General features: G+C 42.1%; 1 protein-coding gene across 1 annotated transcript; it reads right to left on the reverse strand.

The window, feature by feature from the left end:
- Positions 1-9,645: 9,645 nt before the first annotated feature.
- Positions 9,646-10,539, reverse strand: LOC125352331 (transmembrane protein 126A-like). Its single transcript, XM_048347426.1, has 2 exons — positions 10,023-10,539; positions 9,646-9,803 (listed from the first exon to the last, which is right to left on the reverse strand). The coding sequence occupies exons 1-2, from the start codon at positions 10,476-10,478 to the stop codon at positions 9,657-9,659; spliced, it is 603 nt and encodes a 200-aa protein (XP_048203383.1). The 5' UTR covers positions 10,479-10,539; the 3' UTR covers positions 9,646-9,656.
- Between the last annotated feature and the right edge of the window lie 796 nt (positions 10,540-11,335).

Consider the following 11,335-nt stretch of genomic DNA (forward strand, 5'->3'; position numbering starts at 1 on the left):
GGCAGGCACTCTTGCCACTAGGCTATATCCCCAGCCCCCCTGGCTTCTTTTTGCTCAAGGCTAGCACTCTGCCACTTGAGCCACAGCGCCACTTCTGGCCATTTTCTGTATATGTGGTGCTGGGGAATCAAACCCAGGGCCTCATGTATATGAGGCAGGCACTCTTGCCACTAGGCCATATCCCCAGCCCTCTTTTTATTTTTTATTTTTATTCACTCATTCACTTATTTATTGTGCCATTCTTGGGGTTTGAACCAGGATTTGGGAAAAAAATTGTTGCACTTTTTTTCCTAGATGCTGATGCTGACATATGTAGTCTTAATATTCCTGAGTTCACGAGACCAAGGTCTGAGGACCTAGGTTTGAAGCCAGCCTGGGTAGAAAAGTCTAGGAGACTCTTATCTCCAATTAACCAGCAAAAAGCTGAAAGTCTAGGCACTGTCCTTAAGCTTTATTTTCAAAGCTAGTGCTCTACCACATAATTCACAGCTTCATTCCAGCTTTTTTTTTTTCTAGTAGTTAGAGATAAGAGTCTCATGGATTTTCCGGCCCCTATTGGCTTTGAACCAGGCTCATTTATTTTATTTTTGGGGGTGTGTGTTTGGGGAATCAAACCCAGTGCTTTGCACGTGCCAGCAAAGTGCTTTACCACTGGGCAACATCCCTATCCCCTTACCATTTCATTTTTTAAATTTTTATTTATTTATTTGCCAGTCCTGGGGCTTGGACTCAGGGCCTGAGCACTGTCCCTGGCTTCTTTATGCTCACGGATAGCACTCTGCCACTTGAGCCACAGTGCTGCTTCTGGCTGTTTTCTATGTATGTGGTACTGAGGAATCGAACCTAGGGCTTCATGTATATGAGGCAAGCACTCTTACCACTAGGCCATATTCCCAGCCCTCATTTTTTTTTTTTTTTTTTTTTTTGGCCAGTCCTGGGCCTTGGACTCAGGGCCTGAGCACTGTCCCTGGCTTCTTCCCGCTCAAGGCTAGCACTCTGCCACTTGAGCCACAGCGCCGCTTCTGGCCATTTTCTGTATATGTGGTGCTGGGGAATCGAACCTAGGGCCTCGTGTATCCGAGGCAGGCACTCTTGCCACTAGGCTATATCCCCAGCCCCTCATTTTTTAAAAAATAATGTGTTTTGATACATAATGTTTTTATTTTGATGAAGTCCAATTTATCTATTTCTTCTTTCTTTACTTATGCATTTGATCATACCTAGTCAACCAGTTCCTAACCCAATGTCACAAATATTTCTCCCACATATTTATTTTGGTGGTTTACATATTGACTTTTGAATTTAGGTTTTTTGATTCATTTACAATTAGTCTTTGTATCTGATGTGAGTCACTGAATTGTTTCACACTTACTTTTTGATAACTGATCATAAATGTAAGGAATTAATTTCTAAACTCTTAATTATATTCCATATACACACACACATATGTGTGTGTATTTTTTTTTTTTTTTTGAGTCCTGAGGCTTGAATACAGGGCCTGGGTTTGTCCCTGTTTGCACTCAAGACTAGCACTCTTCTACTTTGAGCCACAGTGCTCAGATCTCAGCCTCCTGAGTAGCTAGGGTTACAGCAGTGAGCCACCAGCTCCTGGCTAGATTTATATTTGTATGCTAATGGTATATCCCCTTACTTTCAACCTACATCTTTGAAGACATTTCTAGAACATATTTCAGCCTGTTTTCTTGATTTTGTTTTCAAGTCCGGTTAGACAATCTCCACATTTTAACTGGAATATTTGGAAATACATACCTGAAAGGTACATATAATTGGACTAAAATTTACTAGTTTTGTAATTGTTTCAGATTTAATTTATTCTTTGTGGTTCTTTTCACCTTTATTTCTGAGCTCTCTTATTTTAGTTGAATATTTGACATGATTTCATGTTATTTGTTATCTTGGAATATTGTTTATATTATTTAAATTTTTGGTGATTACCTTAGGGCTTATGATGTACATTTAAAACTGAGAGTATAGTTAGTTCAGTGGTAGAGACCTTGCCTGTTCAGGGTCCTGGATTCAATCCTCAGATTGATCATTATATATAATATAATATAATATAATATAATATAATATAATATAATATAATATAATATATAATACATTATATAAATTATATATATACTTATGTATAAATATATATTTCTTTAAAATCATCTGAGCCCATTTTCTTTGTTATTTATAGATTGCACTCTCGTTTTTCCTTTGCCTGGTTCTGAATGAAAGAAAAGTTCACTGAAGTCCTTTGTCTTTAAAGATCAGGCCTTCCTTCCTCCCTTGCCCTTGAGACCAAGCATTTGTTACGAGTAAACAAATGGACACCCTTTAAGACATCTATTTTCCTCACATCCAAACTCAAAGGTATCTTTCTCAGACTACCCCATGGGAACAAGGTGGGGCTCCTGGAGTGAAGCCATAGAAATGTGGGCTCCCCTTCCTCCATGACAGCAGGCTCCATCAGGCAGAGTGAGACTGCTTTACTCCTCCAAGTTCTGCTCAGCCTTTGGCAACTCACTGAGATAGTCACGTAAATGGTTTTTCCCAATTGAGACACTAATGGCTTCTCTTCCAGAGAGGCAAATCTTGAGTGCTTTCTCTCTCTGGAAGTATCTGTCCTCTGGAGATCAAGATGGTTTTCCCTATAACCCCAGTTCTCTGAGGATGTTTCTAAGAAGTGTCCATTAGCTCCAATTTGCCCAGCTTTCACTTGCCCAGATGGATAAGAACACATCTAAGGTCTCATGTGGCAGCCTGATGTTTGATGTTTTTTTCAAAGTTGTTTGAGTTGGATGAATAGGTGTTTAGTGTGAAACTAGATAACTTTGTGGGCATCCTTCTTGAGTTGAAGCCCACCATTCTGTAAGCATGCTCCTGGGGAATCCCAACATTTTGTGCGCATGCTCCTGGAGTTGTATCTCAGTGCTGGTGACCGAGTTAGCATCTAAACCCTCATCTACTTGCTTAGTTCCATCTTTTGCCTCATCTCATGTAAGCACTGAAAGGCTAATTAGCAGGTGAAATCTAGATTACAAGAAGAGGTTTTGCTGAATAGCTGAAGGGCAGCATTGAGGATATTTGTACCACCATGATTATAAACTTAGGTATGGTAAGCAGAGAAGGGAAGGACGATAAAAGGGAATACCCTGGTTTCTCTCATGTAAATTCTCTGCCCAGAATCTACTAATGACCGCTCCTTACCTATTCAGTAGATTTAGCAGAAAACAACTATTTTCGCACCATCACTAGGTAAGGCACTGTGCTGGATGATATGACATATAAAAAGACTACCTAAACATGCAAAGGAGTTAGATATGTAGCTCATGGAGACAAAGAATCCTAAGTAAGGGATTCAACCATCCGCAGACTAAAAATACATTTTTGTCTTGTTTTAAAGTTGCTTTGGCTGGGCATTGGTGGCTCATACCTGTAATCCTAGCTACTTAGGTGGCTGAGATCTGAGGATTGTGGTTTGAAGCCAAACTAAGCAGAAATATTGGAGAAACAATTTCCAATTAACCAGAAAAGAAAGGAAGCTGGGTTGGAGGTGTGACCTAAGTGGCAGAGAGCTGCTCATGAGCAAGAAATGTGAACACTGGGTTCAAGATTCAGTTCAAGCACACATACTCGCACCCATATTGGACTGTACTGAACACATACATGCTTTCTTCTTGTCATTATTTCCTAAATAATATAATATAGCAAGTATTTATATAGCATTCACATTGTATTAGGTATTATGATCTAGAGATGGCTCGAACTATTAAGGAGGTTGGGCATAGATTATATATGAATACTATGGCATTTTGCATAAGGGACTTGAGTACCCACTAATTGTGATATCTGTGGGGAAAGTTTCCTGGGATGAGACTATCAAGGGGTGATTATAGAAGGGACTTTATTATGAAGGGATGGTTGAGGTGTTCCTATACTAAAAAAGGCTCAGCAATGAATCTAGACTCTTCAGCGTACCACTCAAATGTCACGTATACAAGGCTACTTCTTGTTCTTGCCTCCTCCATGCCCTGTCCCTTAAATATACAGTGTGAGTCCATCATCACTCCATGGCTCCATGGATGTACTTCTTTCTCCCTTTTCTTACTCTGTGTGCTGGTGGTATTCTCCCTGGATTGCCTACTCGTGTGTCTTTCCTCCCTCCACAATGAAAGCAACTGGCCATCCTAAGGGCGGGGAAACCCAGAGAGCAGTTCTGATGTCTTTATAGGAAGCTGTCTTCTCTCTTCTCTCACAGCATTGAAACACAGAAGAAAACACAGTTGCTTTCTTGTCTGTCTGTCTGTCTCTCTGTCTGTCTGGGGAACTGGTTGTCTACCCTTTATATACAGAAGCAAAGCCCAGGAGGGAAAGAGAAATAAATATAAAGAGCAAGATTAGAACCAGATGGTTAAAATCAATCACTGCCTTAGCTTTTCTGGTTGTCATGGACACAATCTTTTTCTATTATTGGCAACTCCAATCTCTGTGTTAAGCTTACATTGAGAAGCTAGAGAGAGGATTAGGTGTGGCTCACTTATTTCAATGAAGGAGATAGGGGCAGTTGGATGTCCAAAAAAAAAAAAAAGAAAAACCACCAAAAAACCCAAACCACCCTAAAATCAATATATGCCTTTTCTAACAAGTACATTTTATGTTTAGCCTACATCTTGTTTTAGATCTGTTCTGTTAAGGCTGCTGTATAATTCTCTCCATCATTGGATTCCCTTCTCACTAACCTACAATCCATGGTATCTTCTCAAATGACAAACTCAATACAAAAGGCAAGGGAAAATAATCCTTAGCAAGAAGTGGTTAGAATCCCATGCCAGAGATATGAAGATCTGTGTGCTTGGTGTGGTACGTGTTCTACCACAGTGCATAGGAGGCTGAGCCCCAGTGTCTGGATTCCTCTTGGGAGGTGGGGAAGATCCAGATGGGTCCCTATAACTCAAGTGAAAAGGGATGAGGCTAGAGGGTTGGGGTGCATGGGAAACTTGCTGTGCTTCAGTACTCTCAAGTCTATCTAATTTCTAGTGTTCTCAGGGCTGGCTTTGGTCGACAGAAAACATCAGCCTTTGGGAAGAGATAAGGTGTGGCTCCCGCTGGAACATGGGGGCATCTACTACCTGGAGTCTGAAGACATAGCTTCTATACAAGATAACTCCCAGCATTTTCCTGATCTACAATATAATGGGCAGGACTAGATTGGCATGTCTTTGTTCAGCTGTGAGCAAAAAGGAAAAGAAATGGAGAACTGAATCTTGGAAGGGGGTTCTTTGTTTTACAAAAACATTTATGTTAAGACAGGCAGAAGCACAGATGGGCATGATGGTACACGTCTATCATCCCAGCACTTGGGAGGCTGAGGCAGGGAGATCAAGAATTTTAGGCCAGCCTGAGCTACAAAGTAAGACCCTATCTCAACAGACAGACAGATACACACACACATACACACACACTGAGAGAGAGAGAGAGAGAGAGAGAGAGAGAGAGCACAAGGTAATTTCCAACGACCTGCTTTTGAGTTCAGTGATCCTTTTCACGATTTTGTCTTCTGCCATCATTTTGTTTTGTTTTGTTTTTGCCAGTCTTGAGGCTTGGACTCAGAGCCTGAGCACTGTCCCTGGTTTCTTTTTGCTCAAGGCTAGCACTCTACTACTTAAGCCACAGTACCACTTCTGGCTTTTTTCTGTTTATGTGGTGCTGAGGAATTGAACTTAGGGCTTCATGTGTGCAAGGCAAGCACTCTACCACTAAGCCATATTCCCAGCCTCCATCTGCCATCTTTTTGTCACCCTTTCTATGATGGCCTCTGTGTGTGTGTGTGTGTGTGTGTGTGTGTGTGTGTGTGTGTGTGTGTGTGTATTTGGAATATGGTTGTAATTCCTATATTTTTACTCATGAACATGCAATATTTTTTATAGCCACTTCATTTGTTCCTTTGTGAATGGAGTGTCTACTGAGAGAGTCTTTATATTTCTAAAATGATACCATTGTGCTGTGCAGTAATCAGGTTACTGAAAGTAGGTTGCCGCACTACAAGAAGCCAGGTTTTCCCTGTGGTCTCCAGTTCCCGGTGGCTCACGCCTGCTCCCACATGGTATGAGCTGGGAGGGAGGCAGAACCCAGCAGGCAGAGAGGCTGGTGCTCTAGGTGGGGCCGACCTGTCTGCTCTTCCTACCAACGGAGATGCTTTTCCTGCTTCTTGGCCAGCAAAGCAACACACAGTATGTTCTGGCCTTGAGAACATTATTTTGGCCACTGGTAACACTGAACCTCACCAAGCCCTGCCTGAGGGGAAAACAACAAGGATAAAGAAGTCTTCATGGAGCTCTCTGCCCCTCTTGGTCTACTTAAGACTCCTGGATGAACCCTCAATCACCCAAACAAGGCCAGACCTCCACCCCCCAAACTCTCATTGTTTGCCTGGCAAAGAATTCGCTGAGATGCCATGGACCAATCACAACCCAATGTCTTCTTCCCTCAGGTTCCTGACCTCCAACCTAGCCTCATCCACAGTCTGCCCCTCCATTCAGTTTGCTAGAATCCTTGCTTACTTTTGGCCTAAGTCATGAGACACTGTAAGTTCATAGGGGAGCGTTTTCTTTGTTGGAATATTCATTTCCTTTGCAATAAATTATTTGAATGGAGTCTTTCCTTACTAAATCCAGATTTACTCCTGACTGGTTATTTTTCTTTTCTTTTTGTTTCCTTTCTCTTCTTTCTTTTTCTTTTCTTCACTATGTAAAACTAAGAAAGAAAACAAAGCAAAGAGCTAAAACTCTCTATTTCACTCTCTGTGTGTTGGAGTTGGGAGGCAGGATGAATATCTGCCCACAGAAAGAACTTCCTGAACCCATCGTTCAGTGGGAAATAAGGCATCTTAGTGGGAGGATGGAGCAGAAAGCACAGAAGAGGGTGGAGAGATCAGGAGTGTGAATGAAGATTATGTGCTGTGACAGGAGGAGAATGGGCTACTATCTGCCTAAACGCAATTGAATATTGCTGGGAAATCAGATAATGAGGAACCCAGAATCAAAAGAAATCCTAGTCCATAACGACTTGAAGTTAGGAAATGTACTTTGATGGCGCTTCAATTGTATCTGTAGAGAAAAACGTGTTCAGGTGGCTCATATCACTTTTGCAAAATCTGTGTAGGGTTTCCTTGCTTTTCCACTTTTCTTGAAGGAATATTCTTTTGGCGTGTGTGTGTGTGTGTGTATTCAACTTTGAGTTTTCATGCTTGTGTATCTGGAGAACAAAGCAAGACTGATGGGGTTTGATACTATGCAGTAACTCTCAAATACCTGAAACCTGTAGGCCGATCATTAAAAGGTATAAAACTTTCTAACCATTAAGCAAAAAAAAAAGTTGATGGTTATACTTATTATGGATAATTATAGCACTTAAGCTGAAGGGAGTAAATTGGGCAAATGGGTAATTTAACTTGGCAGACATCAAAATGACATTTAAATATCAGAAAAGAGACAAAATACAAAGAGACAGTTGTGGGATGGGCTGGAAAACTTTGAGTGAACATTTTTTTGCAAGGCTTGAAAAGATTTCCTGCAATTTTCGTGTCCTTTCCTGCTATGAGTCAGGTTTGTCTAAACTGTGGCTTTGAAAAACTTAAGTATTCTGTTACCACTTAGGTTGTGTTATAGGCAGTTATTTTCCTTCTTATTGTAAACATCTCTGCTCCATCTTCACTCAAAGTTAGCCTTATGTTCTTTCTACAGATGAGCAAAGCAGGGACAAATCTGAGCAAAGGACTACAACTCACTCTTTGTTTTGCTGAAGATAGAGCTAAGTATTTCCAAAAACCTGATCAAACAAAGAGCTTGGTACTTATTCCTGACTGATATTTTCTTTAGGAAGCAGGTTGTATACTTCATTTGGCTAGGCCTTATTTTTCTCATAGATAACACAGGGAGTATGAATTAAATATTTGTGTAAGACAGACAATCCTTTAGCAATAATGGGATCCCTTGAGTCACAGTAAATACATATTAATGAAAATTAAGCTTATCCAGGATCAGTTTCTTTCTAGTCTTAGCTACCCAGGCCCCTGATCTCAGGACAAGTCAGTTTTACATAGATTTATTTTGGCAATATCTAGCTTTCTCACTTGAAGATAGATAAATAGATAGATAGATAGAGATGTAGATATAGATAGACAAATATAGATGTAGATATAGATAGACAAATATAGATGTAGATATAGATAGACAGATATATTTGTGCTGGTCCTGGGGCTTGAACTCAGGATCTATGCACTGTCTCTGAGCTTTTCTGCTCATGCTAGTGCTCTACCACTTGAGCATTTTTTGGTAGTTAATTGGAAGTAAGAGTCTCATGGACTTTCCTGCCTGGGCTGGCTTCAAATCACCACCCTCAGATCTCAGTCTCCTGAATAGCTAGAATGACAGGTGTGGGTCACCAGCTCCCGGAAGGGCTACCCTTCTATCAAGGGGCTCACATTTGTCTGGTTCTCTCTCTTTTTCTTTTGGGGTGGTCATGACCTAGACTGATGCATAACTAAAATGTAACTGAAAGGAAGGATTGGAGGAGGCAAGAATGGGAGTTGGGGAGGAGTTGGTAGTCCTTTGGGGAAGATGGGGTCGGGTAGTAGAGTTGGGATGGGTTGATGTAGAGGTATGGGGAACGTTGGGGAAAAGCCCCAGCTTCTGGCCTTAGTAACTGGCTGATGGCGATGTTATTTCTGGATATTGTTGGGGAAGCTTGGGAGTATAACATGGAAAGAGTCCAGTGTGGATGTGGTTTTGGATATCTCACCTAGGGTGTCATGGAGACAAGCACCTGTGTCTGGCACCTGAGGAGAAGGAAGGTCTAGGGCATGACAAGTTGGGAGACTTCAGTGCAGATGGTGTTTAACACAAGGAGAGTAGGAGACACTTATGGAAAGGGCAGAAATGGAAGAGAAGTGGTGCCAGAACTGGGCAGCCCCAAAGGAGCCCCAGCACAGGAAGAGAAGACTAGCAAAGCAAGGGGAGTCAGGCAGAAGAGCCAGAGAGCTAGTCAGGAAGAAAGTCAGGGCCGTGCAGGCTGCCAATGGGGTTCTGACCATGAGGGGCCAGCTGGGAGGAAGGGGGCTGAGAAGTGGAATGAGATGGGCATAGAGCAATGACCTTTGGCAGCTGTTTTTGGCAGCATTTGGAGGCACGGCAAACTTGCCAAGAACAATTTCTCTGAAATGGTGAGGCAAGAGCCAGAGGGGGAAGAGGTCAAAAAGAAACAAGGGGTGAGGATGTGGGACAATGTGCAAACAACCCCCTTGAGACACTTTGAGAGAGGAACAGGAAGTATTGTACTTCTCTGCACAGGACATGCAGCTTGTGTAAGATTTGGTTGGTGGATTTGGTTTTCAGGCTGAGCTAGCAGACCACAGCAGGAACTCTGTGAGCCCGGCAACAGGGATGTATGGTGTCGACTACGCAGCTCAGGCTCACTTTTGTGTCCTTGTATCCCTAAGTGTTTATTGTTTCTCCACTCTGTTGTTTTTTTTTTGTAATTTATTTATTAATTAAAAAAAATTTTGACAAGGTGTTGTGCAAAAAGGTTACAGTTACATAGTAGGGCAGTGTGTACATTTCTTGTGATATCTTTTTTTTATTTTCACAAATTTATTTGTTTGAAGTAATTTTTAGGTCAGGTTCAGGTAACTGAAGAGCCTTTATGAGTAGCTTATATTGTCTAGATCCAAGGTATGCTGCAAATGCAGTCTGAAGTAAAATGGGAAATAACATCTTTCTAAAGACAGGCTTAGAAATTTTTTTTTTTTTTTGGCCAGTCCTGGGGCTTGGACTCTGGGCCTGAGCACTGTCCCTGGCTTCTTTTTGCTCAAGGCTAGCACTCTGCCACTTGAGCCACAGCGCCACTTCTGGCCATTTTCTGTATATGTGGTGCTGGGGAATTGAACCCAGGGCCTCATGTGTATGAGGCAGGCACTCTTGCCACTAGGCCATATCCCCAGCCCAAGGCTTAGAAATTCTGATCCAGTAAGTTAAGATGTTTGCTTTATCTGGTAGCAGTGCTGATCCATACCTGGCTGCTAGACCACCATTTACAGGAATAGCCAAGATAATAGGGTACAGACTACCCACAACTAAACCAATCAGTCCACCCCGTGTCACCGTACAGGTTTCACAACTCAAATCACCTGTACTCAAGGGTAAACTTACAAAACCTTTGTAAGCCACATTAGCTGTCAAGAATGGGATCACTGCCATCGGCAAGCCAGACGCCACTGGAGCCTTTGTCACATGCAAGATGCGTCGATAAAGACTGTTAGCTATTAGGCCACAGAGAGCAGCATTCAGTCCAACATATGTTGATCCATGTTCAAGGACATTCCTGTCTATTTCTGGAAGTTGGTTAATTTTTCTGGTTATGATATCAAAAATTAAGTTTTCCTTGATAGTATCATCTGGTTTATGATTTTCCATCTTGAACCTCTTTCCCCCAGAAAGACGCTACCTCCCGGCGCAGCCAGCTCCCCGTTTCCTCCAGGGCGAGGGGGCGAGGGGGCGAGGGGGCGAGGGGGCGAGGGGCTCGCTACAACCTTCGCGCCCCTCGCCTGGGCGCAGCCATCTTTTTCTTGTGACATCTTACCCCCTGTTTTTCTTTCCCTTCCCTAGGTCAGGTAGACATATATACAATACACAATGTACCAAGAAGATATACAGTAGCCACGTGGCCTACGCCAAAGAAAATTCGCCTAGGGCTTTAAATGTGTCGACATTAGACAATATGTCGACGGTAATCTTATATGAACGTATATACATAGCTTTTGAGCTATTGTATTCTACTGAGGGGTCAATTTTTGACCTTTATATGTTGAGTAGTTGTTTGGTTTTAGTTACATAATGTAGGGTCGCTGACCCAAACCTGTGGGAAATACCATTTGACAAGAGGTTTTTGGTTTCACAGACCTGGTCTTTACTGTCTCCCCCTCCCCCCATCTTAACAGTCATATATCAAGGAGATCATGCCCCTTTGTTTTCTGTGTTCTAGGCTTGTCTTGCTCAACATTATTTGTTCAAGTTCTGACCATTTCCCTGCGAATAACAATATTTCACCATTCCTAATCGCTATGTAGTATTCCATTGTGTATAGGTACCATATTTTTTGGATCCATTCATCTGTGGAGGGGCATCTGGGTTGATTCCATGTTTTGGCTATTGTGAATTGTGCCACGATAAACATGGAAGTACAAATGTCTTTTTGATATCTTGGGACCTGCTGTTCAGGATAGATGCCTAGGGGTGGTATGGCTGGGTCATAGGGTAGGTCTATATTGAGC

The sequence above is a fragment of the Perognathus longimembris genome, chromosome 6 (genome assembly GCF_023159225.1).
Source record: "Perognathus longimembris pacificus isolate PPM17 chromosome 6, ASM2315922v1, whole genome shotgun sequence".
Taxonomy (NCBI): Eukaryota; Metazoa; Chordata; class Mammalia; order Rodentia; family Heteromyidae; genus Perognathus; species Perognathus longimembris.